The 20,819-nt window shown below is 43.0% G+C and overlaps 1 protein-coding gene across 3 annotated transcripts in view; it reads left to right on the plus strand.

Moving 5' to 3' along the window:
- Positions 1 to 20,819, plus strand: part of LOC138656729 (uncharacterized) — a 166,410-nt gene that overhangs the window by 137,978 nt on the left and 7,613 nt on the right. For all 3 annotated transcript variants that reach the window (XM_069743929.1, XM_069743927.1, XM_069743928.1), the window contains 2 exons: positions 7,794 to 7,936; positions 17,156 to 17,252. In XM_069743929.1, coding sequence (XP_069600030.1) covers positions 7,794 to 7,936; positions 17,156 to 17,252 — 240 coding nt within the window. The remainder of the gene's footprint in view (positions 1 to 7,793; positions 7,937 to 17,155; positions 17,253 to 20,819) is intronic.

The raw sequence follows: 20,819 nt of genomic DNA on the forward strand, positions 1-20,819 counted from the left end.
GTACTGTTATATGTTGTATGTTCTGTTATATGGTATATGTTGTATGTACTGTTATATGTTGTATGTTCTGTTATATGGTATATGTTGTATGTTGTATGTACTGTTATATGTTGTATGTTCTGTTATATGTTATATGTTGTATGTACTGTTATATGTTGTATGTTGTATGTACTGTTATATGTTATGTTATATGTTATATGTACTGTTATATGTTGTATGTTGTATATTCTGTTACAGTATATGTTCTATGTTATTTGTTGTATGTTGTATGTTCTGTTATATGTTGTATGTACTGCTATGTTATATGTTGTACTAGCTATTGAACCCGTTCTACGCCCGGGTGGCGAGCATTTATATTGATATATGGTCTCCATCCTGGTATGTGCTGCTCCATCCTGCGCCCCCATCCTGTCATGAGCTGCTCCATCCTGTGTCCCCATCCTGTCATGTGCTGCTCCATCCTGCGTCCCCATCCTGTCATGTGCTGCTCCATCCTGCGTCCCCATCCTGTCATGTGCTGCACCCATCCTGTGCCCCCATTCTGTCATGAGCTGCTCCATCCTGCGCCCCCATCCTGTTATGTGCTGCTCCATCCTGTCATGTGCTGCACCCATCCTGCGTCCCCATCCTGTCATGTGCTGCACCCATCCTGCGCCCCCATTCTGTCATGTGCTGCTCCCATCCTGCACCCCCATTCTGACATGTGCTGCTGTCATCCTGCGCCCCCAATCTGACATGTGCTGCACCCATCCTGCACCTCCATTCTGACATGTGCTGCACCCATCCTGCGCCTCCATTCTGACATGTGCTGCACCCATCCTGCGCCTCCATTCTGTCATTTGCTGCTCCCATCCTGCGCCCCCATCCTGTTATGTGCTGCTCCCATCCTGCGCCCCCTGTTCTGTCATGTGCTGCTTCCATCCTGCACCCCCATTCTGTCATGTGCTGCTCCCATCCTGCGCCCCTGTTCTTTCATGTGCTGCTTCCATCCTGCACCCCTGATCTGTCATGTGCTGCTGCCATCCTGCGCCCCCATTCTGTCATGTGCTGCTCCCATCCTGCGCCCCCATCCTGTCATGTGCTGCTCCCATCCTGCGCCCCCTGTTATGACCTGGTGGTAAGGACAATAATGGACCTGGTGGTTAAGAGCACACGGAATGACCTGATAGTTACTAATAATATAGGACAAGCTCTGAGACGTGGGAACTCTGCTGACCGCAATCCCTAATCCTATCTCACACACACTAGAAATAGCCGTGGATTGCTCCTAACGCTCCCTATGCAACTCGACACAGCCTAAGAAACTAGCTAGCCCTAGAGATAGAAAAATAAAGCCTACCTTGCCTCAGAGAAATTCCCCAAAGGAAAAGGCAGCCCCCACATATAATGACTGTGAGTAAAGATGAAAATTACAAACACAGAGATGAAATAGATTTAGCAAAGTGAGGCCCGACTTACTGAACAGACAGAGGATAGGAAAGGTAACATTGCGGTCAGCACAAAAAACTACAAAAAGACCACGCAGAGGACGCAAAAAGACCCTCCGCACCGACTCACGGTGCGGAGGCGCTCCCTCTGCGTCCCAGAGCTTCCAGCAAGCAAGACAAAATCAAAATAGCAAGCTGGACAGAAAAATAGCAAACCAGAGAAAAGCAAGCAGGAACTTAGCTTCTGCTGGGAAGACAGGTCACAAGAACGATCCAGGAGAGAACAAGACCAATACTGGAACATTGACAGGTTGCATGGAGCAATGATTTAAGTGGAGTTAAATAGAGCAGCCAGCTAACGAATTAACCTCGTCACCTGTGGAAGGAAACTCAGAAGCAGCAGCTCCACTCACAACCACCAGAGGAAGCCCATGGACAGAACCAGCCGAAGTACCATTCATCACCACAGGAGGGAGCTTGACAACAGAATTCACAACAGTAAGGAAACTCAAAAGCAGCAGCTCCACTCACAACCACCAGAGGAAGCCCATGGACAGAACCAGCCGAAGTACCATTCATGACCACAGGAGGGAGCTTGACAACAGAATTCACAACAGCCCCCATCCTGTCATGTGCTGCTCCCATCCTGCGCCCCCGTTCTGTCATGTGCTGCTCCCATCCTGCGCCACCGTTCTATAATTTGCTGCTTCCATCCATATGCTCCATACGCTGCTCCATAAAGGTTTATGGCCCCCATAAGATGCTCCATATTATATGCCCCGTACACTGCTCCATAAAGGTTTATGGCCCCCATAAGATGCTCCATAGTATATGCCCCCCCGTACACTGCTCCATAAAGGTTTATGGCCCCCCTAAGATGCTCCATATTATATGCCCCGTACACTGCTCCATAAATGTTTATGGCCCCCATAAGATGCTCCATAGTATATGCCCCCTTACACTGCTCCATAAAGGTTCATGGCCCCCATAAGATGCTCCATATTTTATGCCTCATACGCTGCTCCATAAAGGTTTATGGCCCCCATAAGATGCTCCATACTATATGCCCCCGTACACTGCTCCATTATGGTTGATGGCCCCATAAGATGCTCCATAGTATATGCCCCGTACACTGCTCCATAAATGTTGATGGCCCATAAGATGCTCCATAGTATTATATGCCCCGTATGCTGCTGCAATATATAAAAAAAAATACCATACTCACCTATCGTCGCTTGGCGCCGAGTGCTGGGGAGCCTGAGCAGGCGGGGACACCGGCGCGCTGTGGGGGTCAGGTACCGGAGTCGCCGCTAGCTCAGGCCCCCGACACTTGCTATATTCACCTGGCCCTGATCCAGTGCTGCCCGCCGCTTCTTCCGGGTCCTCTGGCTGTGACTGTTCAGTCAGAGGGCGCATTAAGCGCGTCATCGCGCCCTCTGAACTGTGAACGTCATAGGCAGAGGACCCGGGGGACGGGGCCGCACACAGCGCTGGAACGGCGGCCAGGTGAATATAGCTCATACTCACCCTCCTGGCACGTCCCTGCTATGCGTTGGAGATCGCGGTGTGCGTTCAGTGCTTACGCATACCGCGATCTCCTGGGAGCGTCACTCTGTGGGGTCCAGACTGCGCTTGCGCTTGCGCAGTCTATAAAGGCTTCGGACAGAGTGACGCTCCCAGCGTTATATTATAGATGTTGTATGTACTGTTATATGTTGTATGTTCTGTTATATGTTGTATGTTATTTCTTGTATGTTCTGTTACATGTTGTATGTTCTATTGCATGTTGTATGTACTGTTGTATGTTCTGTTATATGTTGTATGTTGTATGTACTGTTATATGTTTGTGTTTTTGGTTTTTGTTTTTTTACATTCAACACATTAGCCGGATGATGGGACTACTACTGTCCCATCATTGGCTAATGTGTCACTCACTGTCACTGTAGCAGGCATCGCCCGATGGGACTTGTAGTCCCATCGGATGATGCCTGCACACACACACCCCCGACAGGCACGGCAGACCCGGACAGCCCCGCACACACCCCCGACAGCCCTGCACAGACCCCCGGCAGCCCGCATAGACCCCAGACAGCCCCGCACAGCCCCCGGCAGCCCGCACAGACCCCCGACAGCCCGCACAGACCCCCGACAGCCCCACATAGACCCCAGGCAGCCCCCCGGCAGCCCCGTACAGACCCCCGACAGCCCTCACAGACCCCCGACAGCCCCGGCAGACCCCCGAGAGCCCCGCACAGACCTCCGACAGCCCGCACAGACCCCCGACAGCCCCGCACAGAGCTCCGACAGCCCCGCACAGACCCCGCCCGCACACACAGACATGCACAGTCTCCGCCCACACACTCCTCTGAGTATTTTTGTTTATTACTTTCAATGGCTTAAATGGAATGGATGTAAGGTGAGTATAAAAAATGTTTTTTAATTTCAAATAAAAAAAGTCTGCGTCATTTATTTCAATTAAAGAACTTTATTCTAGCTGTTTGTTTATTTCAAACTTTACTATGGGGTTTTAATTGAGAGGCGTCTTACAGATGCCTCTCTATTATTAACTAGTGGGCTTGATGTCAGCGGCCATAAAAAGCTGACATCAATCCCACAAATATTACCACCACAGGGCAAGTGGGAAGAACCGGGCAAAGCTGGATAACCAGCCTTGCTAAAGCTCACAGCTGAGGGTTGCAGCGGTCAGTCTTGCTGCTGTCAGTCTTGCACTGCTGGTTATCAAAAATAGAACAGACCCCAAGTAATTTTTTTGTATTTATTTATTTATTTATAGCGCAGGCAACGGCTGATGAATTCTCCATCCTCGGTGCCGCTCTCACTGTTATCAGCGACCGCAAGCATAGGCTGATACGAGAAGTACTCACATCATCCGATGCCTCTGTGATCACACCACCGCAGCTCTCTGACCTCAGCTCTCTGACTGGCCTTAATGATTTTACCGCCTATCAGAGCCACTGGTGTTTCTCGCGCTGTCATGCAGATGACAGCATGGGTAACACTTGATGTTCGGGTTGCCGAACCCAAACAGTAACACAGACTTCCTAGAGAGGTCCATGTTCGAGATCTGTACTCAAATAGTAGGTGTTCTGCATGGACCCCAAACTTTACTGTTCGGGTTCGCCCATCACTATTTGTAATAAGTCAGTGCTAACAAACGCCCTGTTTAATAACACACCGCATTGTCAAACTTTTTATACTTTTTAAAAAGAAAAATCAGTTTTTTAGAGGTAGATATCTGCTGTGTTGGTGTATTTGGAAGAAGGCATGGGTTTTTATGATGTGCTGTCAGCAAATTATGCGTTCTGGGCCTGCTTCATAAAAGGGGATTTGACATATGACTTACTACAAAGTAAATAAACAATGGGGGCACTACAATCAGATGCTTATGCCAGTTATCTGGCTTAGACACCATAATAACTTGACAGTTTTTCAAAAATATTGCAATTTTTGGCGTTTCCATAGTCCCAGCTAGCTACTCTAAAATGGGAGGTGCTCATGCCATCTATCAAATTATGGTAATCCACAAAATTGTAAAAGTTGCGGTTTTCAGAAAATGGCAACATAAACAAAAATCTATTATTTTTTTTTTACATTTTGACATTTTTTCACCAATAATAGATGAAAAAAATAGACACACTTGTTATTGTCGTAGTTGTACTGACCAAGAAAATCATGTTGCCAAATTATTATTCCTGCAGAATGGATTCTGTATATACAAAACTCTGGTTTGTTTTCTTGTGTGCTTGGCCTCGGCAAGTGGCCAAGGACATTAAGGGCTCACACTTGCGTATAAATCGGATGAGTGTAATCCGATAAAAAGCCCAACATATAGTGGTTTATTGCCTTTTTTTTATATAAAAAAAAGTTATTAAAAAAGTTCCACATTTGAATGTAAACGTCAAACGTCAATAAACCACTATATTTTGGAGTGCTGCCTTTTTTTGGAAATATATATATCAATTATAGACCAAATTAACTTACACAAGACATACGAAGAAAACTTCGCAATAGTAAATAATTACTATACGAAACATGATAGGAAATGGAAGAAATGGGTTGAGGTAAACTCCAATCTATCGCATTAAAGGAAAGATGATGGCTTCTACATACCTGTGAGGTTATTACGACTTATTATGTGCTCTTTGCTATTATTATGTGCTATTATATGTTACTATATGTTAATCTGTTAAAAATTGTTAAAGGGAACCTGTCACTTGAATTTGGCGGGACTGGTTTTGGGTCATATGGGCGGAGTTTTCAGGTGTTTGATTCACCCTTTTCTTACCCGCTGGCTGCATGCTGGCCGCAATATTGGATTGAAGTTCATTCTCTGTCCTCCGTAGTACACGCCTGCGCAAAGTAATCTTACCTTGCGCAGGCGTGTACTATGGAAGACAGAGAATGAACTTCAATCCAATATTTCGGCCAGCTTGCAGCCAGCAGGTAAGGAAAGGGTGAATCAAACACCCGAAAACCCCACCCATATGACCCAAAACCAGTCCCGCCAAATTCAGGTGACAGGTTCCCTTTAATCATTATCAAATTTTGTTTAAAATGGACAGTGTCCACAATGTTGTTCTTACCTTTCCCCAAACCCACCCCCCCTACCTCCTTCCCTCTCCTTCCCCTATTCCCTTGTGAGCTGACGCCACATGCTAATATTAAATTTCAAAGATATAATAAAGTATGATCACAGGTTACCATTCCCCAAACCCATCTCCCCTACCTCCCTCCCTCTCCTTACCCTTATTCCCTTGCGAGCTGACTATATGATTATTTCCACATGCTAATATTGAATTTCAAAGTTATAATAAAAATTATTTGAACAGGAAATATATATATCAGGGGTGGGGAACCTCAGGCCCCAGGGCCATTTACGGCCCTCGAAGACCTTTTATCAGGCCCCCTAGCAGATACTTAGGGACCGCATTCTTGGGCTGGGAGGTGTATTTTGATTGCCACAAGCTCATTCATTTCTTCTTGGTCTGTTAGCAAGACCAAGCACTACTCAGCACTACTGAACACTGAAGGGCATGCATTGAAAGATTACGTCCTGAAACCAGTGCCAGAGTCAAGATGTACTTTGTGGGCGGAAATTGTATGGCTCCCGAAGGATGGTATAAATATCCAAATGGCCCTTCACAGAACAAAAGATTCCCACCCCTGATATATATATATATATATATATATATATATATATATATATATATATATTGCGTGTGTGTGTGTGTGTGTGTGTGTGTGTGTGTGTGTGTGTGTGTGTGTGTGAAACAATAGGTACTCTACACTGTGTGCATCAATATACCATATTTTTCAGATGAGAAGATGCACTTTTTGGGGGGGGAAATGGGTGTGTGTCTTATAATCCAAATGTAGCTTATCGGCTGCGTCGCTGCTGCAGGAATCTTCTAGCGGCAGCAGAAGTGGGTTGCTGCTGCTGGTCTCAGGCTGGTAGGGGGCTGGTTTGGCATTGAGATCTTGTCTCCCGAGAACTCAATTGTGCATGTGCCGCCTGCCACCTGGGACCCCACTCCACCACTACCCCAGGAAAGCTAGCATAAAAGCGGATTATAAGTCACACCCCCATTTTATTAAAAAAAATATTCCTGATATCTTAGGCTACTTTCACACTAGCGTTAACTGCAATCCGTCACAATGCGTCGTTTTGCAGAAAAAACGCATCCTGCAAAAGTGCTTGCAGGATGCGTTTTTTCCCCATAGACTTGTATTGACGACGCATTGCGACGGATTGCCACACGTCGCATCCGTCGTGCGACGGATGCGTCGTGCTTTGGCGGACCGTCTGGAGCAAAAAAACGCTACATGTAACGTTTTTTGCTCCTGACGGACCGCTTTTTCCGACCGCGCATGCGCGGCCGGAACTCCGCCCCCACCTCCCCGCACCTCACAATGGGGCAGCGGATGCGCCGGAGAAATGCATCCGCTGCCTCCGTTGTGCAGTGCGTTAAACGCTAGCATCGGAATCTCTGCCCGACGCATTGCGACGGGGAGATTCCGACGCTAGTGTGAAAGTAGCCTTACCCAAAATTTGAGGTGCATCTTATAATCTGGTGCGTTTTATAATACGTTCACAAAATACGGTATATGCAAACACTGATTATATGAAATCTAAATTGCATTGCAGCCATATAGATTATAGTTATAAAATGTAGATACTTAATGAACAAATTGGTTCATTTTTGTATTAACACACTGTATTAAATTTGGAATGTTTGTTCATACAATGTTATTTTTTTATCTTCTTTGTTGGGTGAGATGTTTTAATTTGTAAAACCAGAAAACTTTCTTTCTTTTCTTTCTTTCTTTCTTTCTTTTCACCTGTAGGATGGCGTTGACCTGGAAAGTGAAGATAACAATAGAAATACTCCATTACGCCTAGCTAAGGCACGGAAATCCAAGCAAATTATTTCTTTTCTACAAAGCTCTGTTACTCACTCAAAAAATCTACATGCAACCTTTAACTGGAGGTAATTGATATTTTGTTTTACATCTTTCAATGTCCTACTGTTCCTGACAGGTGTTTTAAATAGTTGTACACTTGAGGTAGTTGTCAGACAAAAAAATATTCCTCATGACTCTGCTAGGGAAAAGTCAGGGCATTCCCATATATCTTAGATGTTCCAGCCAACAACAATTGTAATTTTAATGTTCATGTAGCATCATAATGGCAAGTCAGTTTTAGCATTTAGTGAACCTAACAAAAAAGTCAAACAAAAATCAAGTGTGGGATTGCACTTTTTTTTTGCAATTTCACCGCACTTGGAATTTTTTCTCGTTTTCTAGTGCATGACATGCTAAAACCAATGATGTCGTTCAAAAGTACAACTAGTCCCACAAAACATAAGCCCTCACATGGCCATATTGACGGAAAAATAAAAAAGTTATGGCTCTGGGAAGGAGGGGAGCAAAAAATGAAAACGAAAAAATGAAAATACCCCGGGTCATGAAGGGGTTAATCTTGATTTGACAGCACTGACTTTGCATTCCTACAAGTAATCACTGACTCTAGTGGAGCCCAGGAGCGCACACCCTGTGTGAGTGCAAGAGTCCTAATATTCCTGGCTCCTATTTGCGGCCATCGCTCGCTAGACTAATACATGCAGAAGTGTAGTAAAGGAGCAATTTCAGAGAGGGGAGTCAGAACTCTCACACACCAACACTATGTGCATTAATGTGGATTGAATGCAGGCAGTGCTCGCACTAGACAAGTGAGCACTGTCAGGATGTGACGGTGCCCTGAACCCTTGGTCAAGCCAAGAGTGCTCCAAATCTAACACATTTACATATATAAGTTGATTTCTCTGCCACTAACACACTAATTTTGACACTCAGTCTTATTGTATTCAGCATATACAATAGTTGTAATGATAAAAATGTGCAAATTGTTGTGGCAATTATTTAAGTAAAGACTGTTACTTATGCTTCTGTCATAAAGAAAAGCTCCCCAAATAGTTTATATCGTCATGCAGCTCTTTTAAAGGGAAAATTATCAGCAATTGGATTTTCCGGAACCCATAACAGCACCATTGAAAGAGGGAATTGTGTCCCAGAGCTGGATAGGAGGACTAGTACAGATGAAAAGACCACAACCCTCCTTCAGGGAATAAAAGGGCCGGTGCCTGAGGAACTGACCATAAAATTATACCCAAAATAGATTCCATTTTCATCAATATAAATGTTTTAGCCAAACCGAAACAAGAAAGGGAAGACAGAAACCCCACACCAACCACAAACCAAAAGGAGGGAATTGGAAGGGTGTACTAATGGGCTTTGGAAAATCAAATTACTGGTAAAAAAAAATATGCTTTTTTCCTTTGCGTATGATAGCATCAGAGAGAGATTTACAGGAATAAAAGCTCACTTAGGGCACACTTATAGTCCACTACATAGTGTTTAAGGAAAACTAGGGTGACGAACAAGAAGCAGTTCTACAGTATGCTCAATTGAAACAATGGCTATTTCTAAACTGGAAGGACCCAGAGCTATGGTGGTAGGCATCTTTAATCCTACCTGAGGAACCTTATCAGTAAAATTATAAGCTGGGGCAAAATATGTCTCTGTCCACCTATCAACATATGAAGTCGACTTCCTCAATTGTGAGGTGAGAATTATATACATAAATAGGAACACACACATTTGTACATTACGGCATACATACATACACAAATTTGACAAAATGTCACCAGGTAGCTGGAGAAAGTAAACTTTTCTTCTAGTACTTAAAAAGGGAAAACAATTTCATTATACCTGAAAATCTTAGAACAGCTTTAACAGATAAGGCAATGTCTGGTATGATTTTTTTTTACATATCCAATGTGCCATACCAACTTATTTTACCAGGCTTTATTCAGATTTGACCATCTTACAACTCCAAGTAGGAGTATAGACTAAGAATTTTTTACTCATATTTTTTCCACTCAAAGCTGTACAAGCATGAATTCTTATTGGATGAAGCAGTTCGGATGACGTGTATTTGTGTAATGAGAGAGGGTATGGCCTAAATATATCAACACCCATTTTCATGGTGTGCATAATTATTATGCAGCTTGTTTTCCTCTGGCAAAATGGTCAAAAAGAGTAATTTATCTGACTCTGAAAAGTCGAAAAATGTTAAGTCTTACAGAGGGATGCAGCACTCTTGAAACTGTTAAAAAATATTGTTGGGTTGGGTGATCATAGAACCAGAAAAAGTTTTGTGGCAAATAGTCAACAGGGACACATACAAATGTGTTGAGAAGAAAAGAAGAAGAACTGACAGATTTGAGAACATTGAAACATTGAGTGACCAGGAAGATATTATCCTCCAGTGCTGCAGAAGAAGACAGATTTTTCAAAGGTTTTATGGACTGATGAGATGAAAGTGAAACCATGCATCTCATACAGTGTAATAACATCCAAACAAGTCAGTAATATATAATCCAGACAAAGTAAATGAGGACTTGGAAACATTTAAGAAAGAAAATCTTTAGCCATGTCCCTAGATCCCTGTTTTAGTTTTGTTGAAGTTTTATCGATAGGAAGGAAGATGAGAGAGGGGAGAGGGGGAAAGTAAAAAACAAACACTAATTAAAGCTGGTCAGGAAACAGAAGTCAAGATATGAATACATTGTACATTTCAGTCTTGCTGTCTTTTGTGACCAAATAAAGGAGTTTTGAATCTTGGTGATAGTTTTAAAGAATGCGGAGGGAATTTTGCTGGGAAAAGATTGCAAAGGGTAGAGGATTCTTGGGAGGATATTCATTTTGACCATGTGAAAGTAGATTTGCAACATCTATCATATAACCCGCTCAGAAAGTTATAAAGCTCATGTACAGTATAATGAAGAGAGACTTATTCCAAAAATAATTTAAAGCTTCAGAAGACTTTCTTAAACTAAAGGAACTCTTCAGATCATTAACAAGAGAGGGCTGGAGGTTAACAATTAGGCCGGCCTCACACTAGCATGTTTTACAGACGTAAGAGAGGTGCTGAAAATACGGATTGCATACGGTACAATGCTTTTCTATACCCCAGCTCCTATTAGCCGAATTTTACTGATCCGCATTATACGGTGTTCTACGGCCGTAGAAAAACACAGCATGCTGCGTTTGTCACCGAATTGCGCAAAAAATACGCCAATGAAAGTCTATGGGGGCCAGAAAAATACGGATTACACACGGACCAACAGTGTGACTTGCGAGAAATACGCAGCGGTGTTCTAGCGAAAAGCCGGCAATTCAGTGCGGTGTACAGTAAAATCACACTGACAGAATAGAATAGAATAGATAAAATAAATGTCTACACATAGTATAGGGGTATATATATATAATATATATATATATATGTCAGTGAGACACATATATGTATATATATTAAGATTTCAAACAGTGCTAGATAGCTTAAAAGCCGGTGATTCAATTACCGGCTTTTGCTATCTCCTTTCCATACCCGACATGATATGAGACATAGTTTAAATAAAGTAAACCATCTCATATCCCTTTTTTTTGCATATTCCACACTACTAATGTTAGTAGTGTGTATGTGCAAAATTTGGGCGGTCTAGCTATTAACCCCTTCATGACCTTGGGATTTTTCGTTTTTCCATGTTCGTTTTTCACTCCCCTCCTTCCCAGAGCCATAACTTTTTTATTTTTCCGTCAATTTGGCCATGTGAGGGCTTATTTTTTGCAGGACGAGTTGTACATTTGAACGACATCATTGGTTTTAGCATGTCATGTACTAGAAAACGGGAAAAAAATTCCAAGGGCGGTGAAATTGCAAAAAAAGTGCAATCCCACACTTGTTTTTTGTTTGGCTTTTTTGCTATGTTCACTAAATGCTATAACTGACCTGCCATTATGATTCTCCAGGTCAGTACGAGTTCATAGACGCCTAACATGACTAGGTTATATTTTACCTAAGCGGTGAAAAAAAATTCCAAACTTTGCTAAACAAAAAAAAAAAAAAAATTGTGCCATTTTCCGATACTCGTAGCGTCTCCATTTTTCGTGATCTGGGGTCGGTTGAGGGCTTATTTTTTGCGTGCTGAGATGACGTTTTTAATGATAGCATTTTGGTGCAGATACGTTCTTTTGATCGCCCGTTATTGCATTTTAATGCAATGTCGCGGCGACCTAAAAAACGTAATTCTGGCGTTTCGAATTTTTTTCTCGCTACGCCGTTTAGCGATCAGGTTAATGCTTTTTTTTTATTGATCGGGCGATTCTGAGCGCGGCGATACCAAATATGTGTAGATTTGAATTTTTTTTTTTTATTGATTTATTTTGATTGGGGTGAAAGGGGGGTGATTTAAACTTTTATATTTTTTTTATTTTTTTCACATTTTTTTTTATTTTTTTTTTTTACTTTTGCCATGCTTCAATAGCCTCCATGGGAGGCTAGAAGCTGGCACAACGCGATCGGCTCTGCTACATAGCAGCGATCTGCTGATCGCTGCTATGTAGCAGAATTGCAGGTGTGGCGCTCACAGCCACCGGTGATCAGTAACCATAAAGGTCTCTAGGACCTCTATGGTTACCATCCTGATGCATCGCCGACCCCCGATCATGTGACGGGGGTCGGCGATAACGTCATTTCCGGCCGCCCGGCCGGAAGCGGTAGTTAAATGCCGCTGTCTGCGTTTGACAGCGGCATTTAACTAGTTAATAGGTGCGGGCAGATCGCGATTCTGCCCGCGCCTATTACGGGCACATGTCAGCTGTTCAAAACAGCTTACATGTCCCGGCTTTGATGCGGAGCCCTGCATCAAAGCAGGGGATCTGACCTCGGACGTACTATCCCGTCCGAGGTCAGAAAGGGGTTAAATTAAAGGGTTGAATTGCGGAAAAAATTGGCGTGGGCTCCTGCGCAGCTTTCTCCGCCAGAATGGTAAAGCCAGTGTCTGGGGGCAGATATTAATAGCCTGGAGAGGGTTCATGGTTATTGGCCCCCCCTGGTTAAAAACATCTGCCCCCAGCCACCCCAGAAAAGGCACATCTGGAAGATGCGCCTATTCCGGCACTTGGCCACTCTCTTCCCATTCCCGTGTAGCAGTGGGATATGGGGTAATGAAGGGTTAATGTCACCTTGCTATTGTTTGGTGACATTAAGCCAGATTAATAATGGAGAGGCGTCAATTATGACACCTATCCATTATTAATCCAATAGTATGAAATGGTTAAAAACACACACACACATTATTCCAAAGTCTTTTAATGAAATAAATACACAGGTTTTTGTAATATTTTATTATATTGGTAATCCACATAAAGACCCTCGTTCTGTAAAAAAGGTAAAATAAAAAAACAACAATATCCCATGCCTTCCGTCGTTCTGTCACGTCCAACTATGTAAATCCATCTGAAGGGGTTAATTAAATTTACAAGCAGAAGCTCTGCTAATGCAGCTGTGCTCCTGCCTGTATAACCCCGGGGAATGAATGGAATGTAGGTCAATGACCTGTAGTTACCTTCAGTCGCGGTGATGCGCCCTCTTGCTGGATGTCCTCATATGAACTCGAGTGTGGGAAAATATTCTGAAAAGTTCCCAGGCTTGTTTAATCTTTTTATTTTCAGTTTTAAGTTAACTTGCTGACAGGTTCCCTTTAATATCCAAGTTTAAAAGGGAGATGGGTCAGTAGTAGCTAGAGCACTGTGATGGGTCTTTCTCAGGTTTGTGAATTACAGAAATACGGGCCCTAAGGGTATCCCTTGGAGGTGGAGAGTCTTTTGACAAAGAGTTGAAGAAGAACAATACATGAGGAAGTTTATCCTCAGTATTATAATAATGTAAAGGGAGACCATCCGGCACTGGTGCTTTACTTGTTTTAGACCTAGAGATTGCAAAAGCAACTTCTTGTTACGAGAGAGGTTCTTCAAGGATAGTGGTATCCTCACAATGAAGGGTGGGAATAACCCTCGTTATTGATGTAGTTTTGAATCCACAAGCGATTATCAGAAGAGAGAGGCGGGATTTTTACTATCAATATTGTAGAGAGAAGCATATTATCTTTGGAAGACAGAGACAATTTCCATAGTCGTACACGTGTAGAGGAGGGAGTAGTAATCTCAGAGATGTATGTTTTTGTTCTTTGAAATCTCAGTGCTCTCGCCAGCAGTTTACTACTTTTGTTGACATTCATAAGTGTTTTTTACATCTGGCAAGAAACCCTTTCGCATTTTTGTAAAGAAGGGCACGTAATGCTTCTCAAAGTCTAAGAAACAAATTTTCAAGGTCATCTGTAGGGGTTTGTTCATTGCGGGTTTCAAGATTTTATTAATTGATACAGAAAGGAAGAAGTCTCCATTTGTCTCTTTCTTCAGTCTGACCCCATGTTGTATAAACACACCTCTGATTACACATATATGTGCTTCCCAAATTGTAGACGGAGATGTGTCAGCAATGCCAGTGAGTCTTGATGGACCAGATTGATGGGCTCATGGCTAGATCCGTAATCGCCACAGACATCTGCTTCAACTCAGAAGGCAGTAAGGTGGAGGAGGGGTACTGCTGTGGGCTGGTATTATTAAAGATAAGCTAGGTGGACCTTTTTGGGGGTTGAAGATGGACGTAAAATTAACTTCCAAACCTACTTCCGTCTTTTAGAAGACACTTTCGTCAACAATTGATAAAAGAAAAACTCTGCATCTTTGAAGAAAAACATTTTTATGCTGGACAGTGCTCCATCGCATGCAATGAAATACTCCACTTCTTGGCTAGCTAGTAAAGACCTTAAATATGAAAGAATATAGAATACAAATTGGCCAATAATTATATAAACAGTGCAGAGGTCTACCGAGGTTAGACCCTCGTCAATCAGAAAATGTTGCTGTGTGGTAGATAGCAACAGTAGAAACCCGTACTACAGCATGCATGTGTTCTAAAGCTGGGTACACACAAAGTCTCCCACAACAAACAGACAATAATCAGAAATACCGTATTTTTCGGAATATAAGATGCACTTTTTCCCCCCCATATTTGGGGGTGTGTCTTATAATGCGAATATACCTTACCCAGTAGCGTTGCTGCAGGCCACAGGCTGGATGAGGGCATGTCTGGCACTGCTGCCAGTGCCCGACGGTGCCATGGGGTGTCCGGCGCCATGGGGGGTGTCCTGCACTGCGGGGGTGTCGGGTGGTGCTGCCTGGTGGTGCTCATGCTGGTCTCCAGTGGAGCCCCCGGCAGTTCCATGGGTTTCTTCCTGTGCGGTGGACTCCGGGAAAATGGCTGCCAGGGACGGCGCATGCGCAGATGGAGATCTCGGCATCGAGATCCCAGGAGATGAGATTTCAGCGCTGAAATCGCATCTACCGAGATCTCGGTACTGAGATCTCCATCTAAGCATGCGCAGCCCCTGGCAGCCATTTTCCCGGAGTCCACCGCACAGGAAGAAACCCATGGAACTGCCGGGGGCTCCACTGGAGACCAGCATGAGCACCACCAGGCAGCACCGCCCGACACCCCGGCAGCGCATGACACCCCCCACGGCACCAGACACCCCTGTGGCACTGCCAGGCATCGCCAGCAGTGCCGGACACCCCCGTAGCACCGGAGACACCCTCAGCTAATGCCACAGCAGGTACCTGGAACAGAGTGCATCTTTCTATTTGGAGGACCCAGTATGTGTTTTTTTTACTATGCGACATGAACACGTTATCAATTTCAGTGAGAACTGTGGTGACTCTTTGGTGTAATAAACAGTTGCCTGGATTCACTCCCAGATTGCAGCTGACAGCAGGGGGCAGCCTCTGGGCATATGTATCACTGTAAGTAAGTTTTATGCAGGTGTTGAAAAAAGCTGTAACGTAACAGTGTTTGTTACTGGGAAGCGGCGTGCCACAGATTGGAACATCCCCCATTCCATCTTGCCTCCTCCAGCAGCGACCATGGGACCCTGCTTCACCGCAGCCACCACCCCAGTAAGCAATAAGATGCATGGATTATAAGAAGCATCACCATTTTATTAAAAAAAAAAAATCCTATTTTTTTCCTCAAAATTTGGGGGCCGTCTTATAATCCGGAGTTTCTTATATTCTGAAAAATAAGGTATACATTAAGAGATAATTAAGAGACTATATTTGATGTTTTAATAGATCTAATTCATTACTTTAACACAATTCAGTCATGGAGATCGGCAGACAAATCCAAACTCATATCCAATTTATTCTCTGGAAAAAGACAGCGAAAATCCAACTGAATGACGATTATACATAACATTTAAGATGCAGAACCACGAAGAAGGAAACTGGACAAATGACTATATGTACAAGAGTACCCTTAGTATACTCCTTACACAAGCATGTGACACAGGGAGACAACCTTTTTTTAGAATATTTATTTGACAAGTCCCAAATTGTAGTAAAAAGTAAAATAAAAAAAAACACCTAATGGATTTCTCATCTTATTCTTGCGTAACGGTGAGAACAGTCTTACTTCAGTTTTTCCAAAAGTTATTTATCTTACCAAGGATAACCTTCAGAAAAAGTGCTTGACTGTAAGAAGCTTTAATTCATCCATTGATTCCTCCACTCATCAGCATTAGAGCAGACTAGCACGTTCTCTGACTCCAAATTAAGAACATTAACTGCTCTCTCCAGATTTTGTTTCAGTTTGCTCATTGACAGGACTTTGACAGACTTCAACATATTTTCCTATCCTATTTCTCATACAGATATTTCGTCGACAGAGGATAGCAAACAAATTAACCCATATTGAAGGGTATAGATTGGTTGGACACTCCTCAGTGTCTGATTGTGCCACATCAGTCTCATGCAATCCTTCATGATCCAGGAACGAAAAGTAATGTCTCAACACACGAGACATTGACCCAAAGGCATGAGGCAGCAGACTAATCCATTGGGCAGCAGGCCAAGCCTAGGCATAAGGGAACAGGCCAAGTCTAGCTAGGAGGATGAGGCAGCTGGCAAAGGCTTTCCTGCTTGATTGATGACTCACTGAATTGAGTACACAACTAGGTAGGGTATAGAGCAGAGAAGGCAAAGGCTAAGGAGGAGCTCCGTTCATGCACATTCAATAGTAGTTCAGCCCGTGGTTTTATTTTTTTTTTAATAAAAGGAACAAATTAGCTCATCTTTCAAAGAGCTGCATGATCATATAAGGAGGTTTTTTGGGAGGAGTAGAGTTGATTATCATGACAGATTATCATGAAAGTTTCCCTTTAATGAAGATAATTGACTTTTCTTTGCAGTTCATGGCTTTGTGGTCGTCCAGGCAAATCGAAGGCCCCCATACTCTTCTTTTATGGCAATCTATTCCTTTGGGGCTACCCCACATACATTTTTAAGGTAATGTTATTTTAACAGTTGTGCCCTACAGTGTCTGTATTGTGTTTTAACCCCTCATTAACATGTGACATACAGTTACATGATATCTACCCCAAAGTGGTATCAATAAAAACGTCAGCTCAGGGCACAAAAACTAAACCCCATATCCTGAAAATGTAAAATGTTACGGGTCTCGAAAAAAGGCTAAACAAATTTTTTCTTACAAATTTTTGAATTTTTTTGTCGCCACTTAAGTAAAAAGAACTATGTATGTTTGGTATTTCCCTAATACTGATCTGTAGAATCATATTGCCATGTCATTTTTACCATACAGTGAACATCATAAATTTAAGAACAAAACACGTTTTTGTAATTGCACATTTTTTGCAATTTTGCTGCACTTGGAATTTGTTTCCAGTACATCACATGATAAAATTAATGGTGTAGTTCAAAAGTACAACTCATCCTGCAAAAGAACTAGCACTCATATAGATACATCAATCGAAAAATAAAAAAAATGTATGGCTCTCAGAAGAAGATGAAAAAGCAAGAACGCAAAAATAAAAATGGCCATGTCAGGAAAGAGTCAAAATAATTTAGAATTAAATTTAAACAGTTATCACCAACCGTTATTCCGATGCCTCTACCTTGTGCCAGTCATTACACTGGTTACCCATCCACTCCAGAATCCTGTACAAACTTATTACCCTCACCCACAAAGCACTCCATGGCTCAGCTCCACCCTACATCTCCTCCCTGGTCTCAGTCTATCACCCTACCCGCGCTCACCTCTAGTCTCACTTGTGGCACTGCTGTGTGGGAAAATTCCTTAATTCCTTAAAGTGAGACTCTGAACTAAGGTAACCTCAGTGATACACTGCAGGAGCCATTGTCTCCTGTCAGTGTGTCACTGGAGGGCCTATAGAGCAGTGACATCACCCGATGTCACTGTTCTATAGGGGGAGATCATCGTGGGACATTCGTTATTAATCGGACTACGGCGGAAAGTAAGTATACGGTTGGTTTATTATTTTTACTTTTTTTGCAGGTGCTCATGTATGGTAAGTGTGGTGAAATTAAGAATAATAAAATACTTTTTTCTGGCTCTGTCTTTATTTTTTTTAAAATTTACACTACAATAGGATTAGTAATGGATAGGCGTCTTATTGATGCCTCTCCATAATTATCCGGGCTTAATGTCACCTTATATTAGCAAGGTGACATTAACCCCTTATTACCTCATATCCCACCACTATAGATGCGCCATTTCTGGGGCGGCTGGGGGCTGGTATTTGGCCCGGTATTTGTAGCCGGGGGGGCCAATATCCATGGCCCCTCTCTAGGCTATGAATATCAGCCCGCAGCTGTCTGCGTAGCCTTTCTGGCTATAAATTATAGGGGGACCCCACATCTTTTTTTTGGGGGGTCCCCCTATTTTTATAGCCAGTAAAGGCTACGCAGACAGTTGCGGGCTATTCATAGCCTGGGAAGCTCCATGGGTATTAACCCCTTCCCAGGCTACAAATATCAGACCCCCCAGTCGCTGGCTTTCCCTCTCTGGTGCAGAAACTTGTGCGGGAGCCCACGCCATTTTTTTTTTCAGATTTTTTTTTTAATTAAATATATTGCATTTAAGGCCGGGGTAAATATCCAAAGCACTGCCGCGGGCACTCAGGACCGGAGCATTCAGTTTCATAGAAATACATGCAGCCGCACACTCTGGTCCCGAGTACCCGCGGCAGTACCGGATATTGAAGCGAGACCCTTGTGTGAGTTTCTCGCGAGTGTGACCCCGGCATAACGCAGATTTCATGGGTGTATGTGTCTTTATTTAGGGCCGGAATCACACATGCAAGAAACTCGGATGAGTCTCGCATCTTAATACCCGTCACTCGGAACCGGAGCGTGCGGCTGCATAGAAATACATGCAACAGCACGCTCCGCTCCCGAGTGCCGGTGGCAGTGCCGGGTATTAAGATGTGTGATTCCTCTATCGTATCTATCTAGCTATACGATAGATGGATATGATAGATAGATAGATAGATAGATAGATATGATAGATACGATAGATGGATACGATAGATAGCTATCTATCATATCTATCTAGCTGTGTGTGTGTAAACATTATTCTTCAATGGAGTATGTAAATGGAGAGGTTGGACAAGAAATGACATCACAATTCTTTTTTTTTGTATAACTTTATTTAGCTTACAAAAACACACACAAATCCGCATGAAAAACGCATCAAAAACGCCGGTGACCTGCAGTGACCTCAGGTGCAGAATTGGTGCAGATTTTACCTGTGTCAAATCCTGAGCAAAAAATCTGCACCAAATCTGCACCTGAGGTCACTGGCAGGTCACCTGCGTTGTTCATGCGTTGTTTGAGCATTGTAAGGACATGCTGCATTCTGAAAAGACGCGCCGCATGTCCGTATCCGCAGGTCTGCGCCTGCTCTCCAGAGTGGAGCATGCAGCTCCATGTATTGCTGCACGCTCCGCTCTGGAGTGCCGGCGCCAGAGCAGGGTTTTAACCTGCGAGACGCGCACGTATTTCTCGCAAGTGAGGAGGAGCTCTAGGCTACTTTCACACATCAGGTTTTTGCCATCAGGCATGATCCGGCAAATTTGTAAAAAAACGGATCCGTTGCAAATTGTGAAAAACTGATGCAACGGATCCGGTTTTTTGCTGGATCCGTTTTTTTTTAATGAACCTGGGGAGAGAGTTTGGACTTCCTGTTCCTGAGAAAAAGAGAGAGAGATGATTGTATGCACGATTGTAAGGAGAATGCATGGAAAACCGGATTCGGAGCCCGGATCCATAATTTCACATGTCAGTTTCATCCGTTTATTGCTGGAACTCTCGCTTGGCGTTTTTTCGCCTGACAGAAAAAACGTTCCTATGAACTAATTTGAAACGGATCTGGCAAAATGATGGTTTTTGCCACTGCACTTGGGGACACTTTCAAAGTTTGCCCAATTTTTTGGACTGACTGACCTTCATTTCTTAAAGTAATGATGGCCACTCGTTTTTCTTTACTTAGCTGCTTTTTTCTTGCCATAATACAAATTCTAACAGTCTATTCAGTAGGACTATCAGCTGTGTCTCCACCAGACTTCTGCACAACACAACTGATGGTCCCAACCCATTTATAAGGCAAGAAATCCCATTTATTAAAGCTGACAGGGCACACCTGTGAAGTGAAAACCATTCCCGGTGACTACCTCTTGAAGCTCATCAAGAAAATGCCAAGAGTGTGCAAAGCAGTCATCAAAGCAAAAGGTGGCTACTTTGAAGAACCTAGAATATACAGTTAGACATATTTTCAGTTGTTTCACACTTTTTTGTTAAGTATATAATTCCACATGTGTTAATTCATAGTTTTGATGCCTTCAGTGTGAATGTACAATTTTCATAGTCATGAAAATGCAGAAAAATCTTTAAATGAGGTGTGTCCAAACTTTAGGTCTGTACTGTATATGTGTATTTATTTTATTTTTTTTCTTATCTTTAATTGTAATGAGGAAAAAGGAGGTGATTCAAACTTTTATGGATTTTTTTCATATTTTTTAGAACTTTTCTTTTTCT

This window comes from Ranitomeya imitator, chromosome 1 (assembly GCF_032444005.1).
Source record: "Ranitomeya imitator isolate aRanImi1 chromosome 1, aRanImi1.pri, whole genome shotgun sequence".
Classification (NCBI taxonomy): domain Eukaryota; kingdom Metazoa; phylum Chordata; class Amphibia; order Anura; family Dendrobatidae; genus Ranitomeya; species Ranitomeya imitator.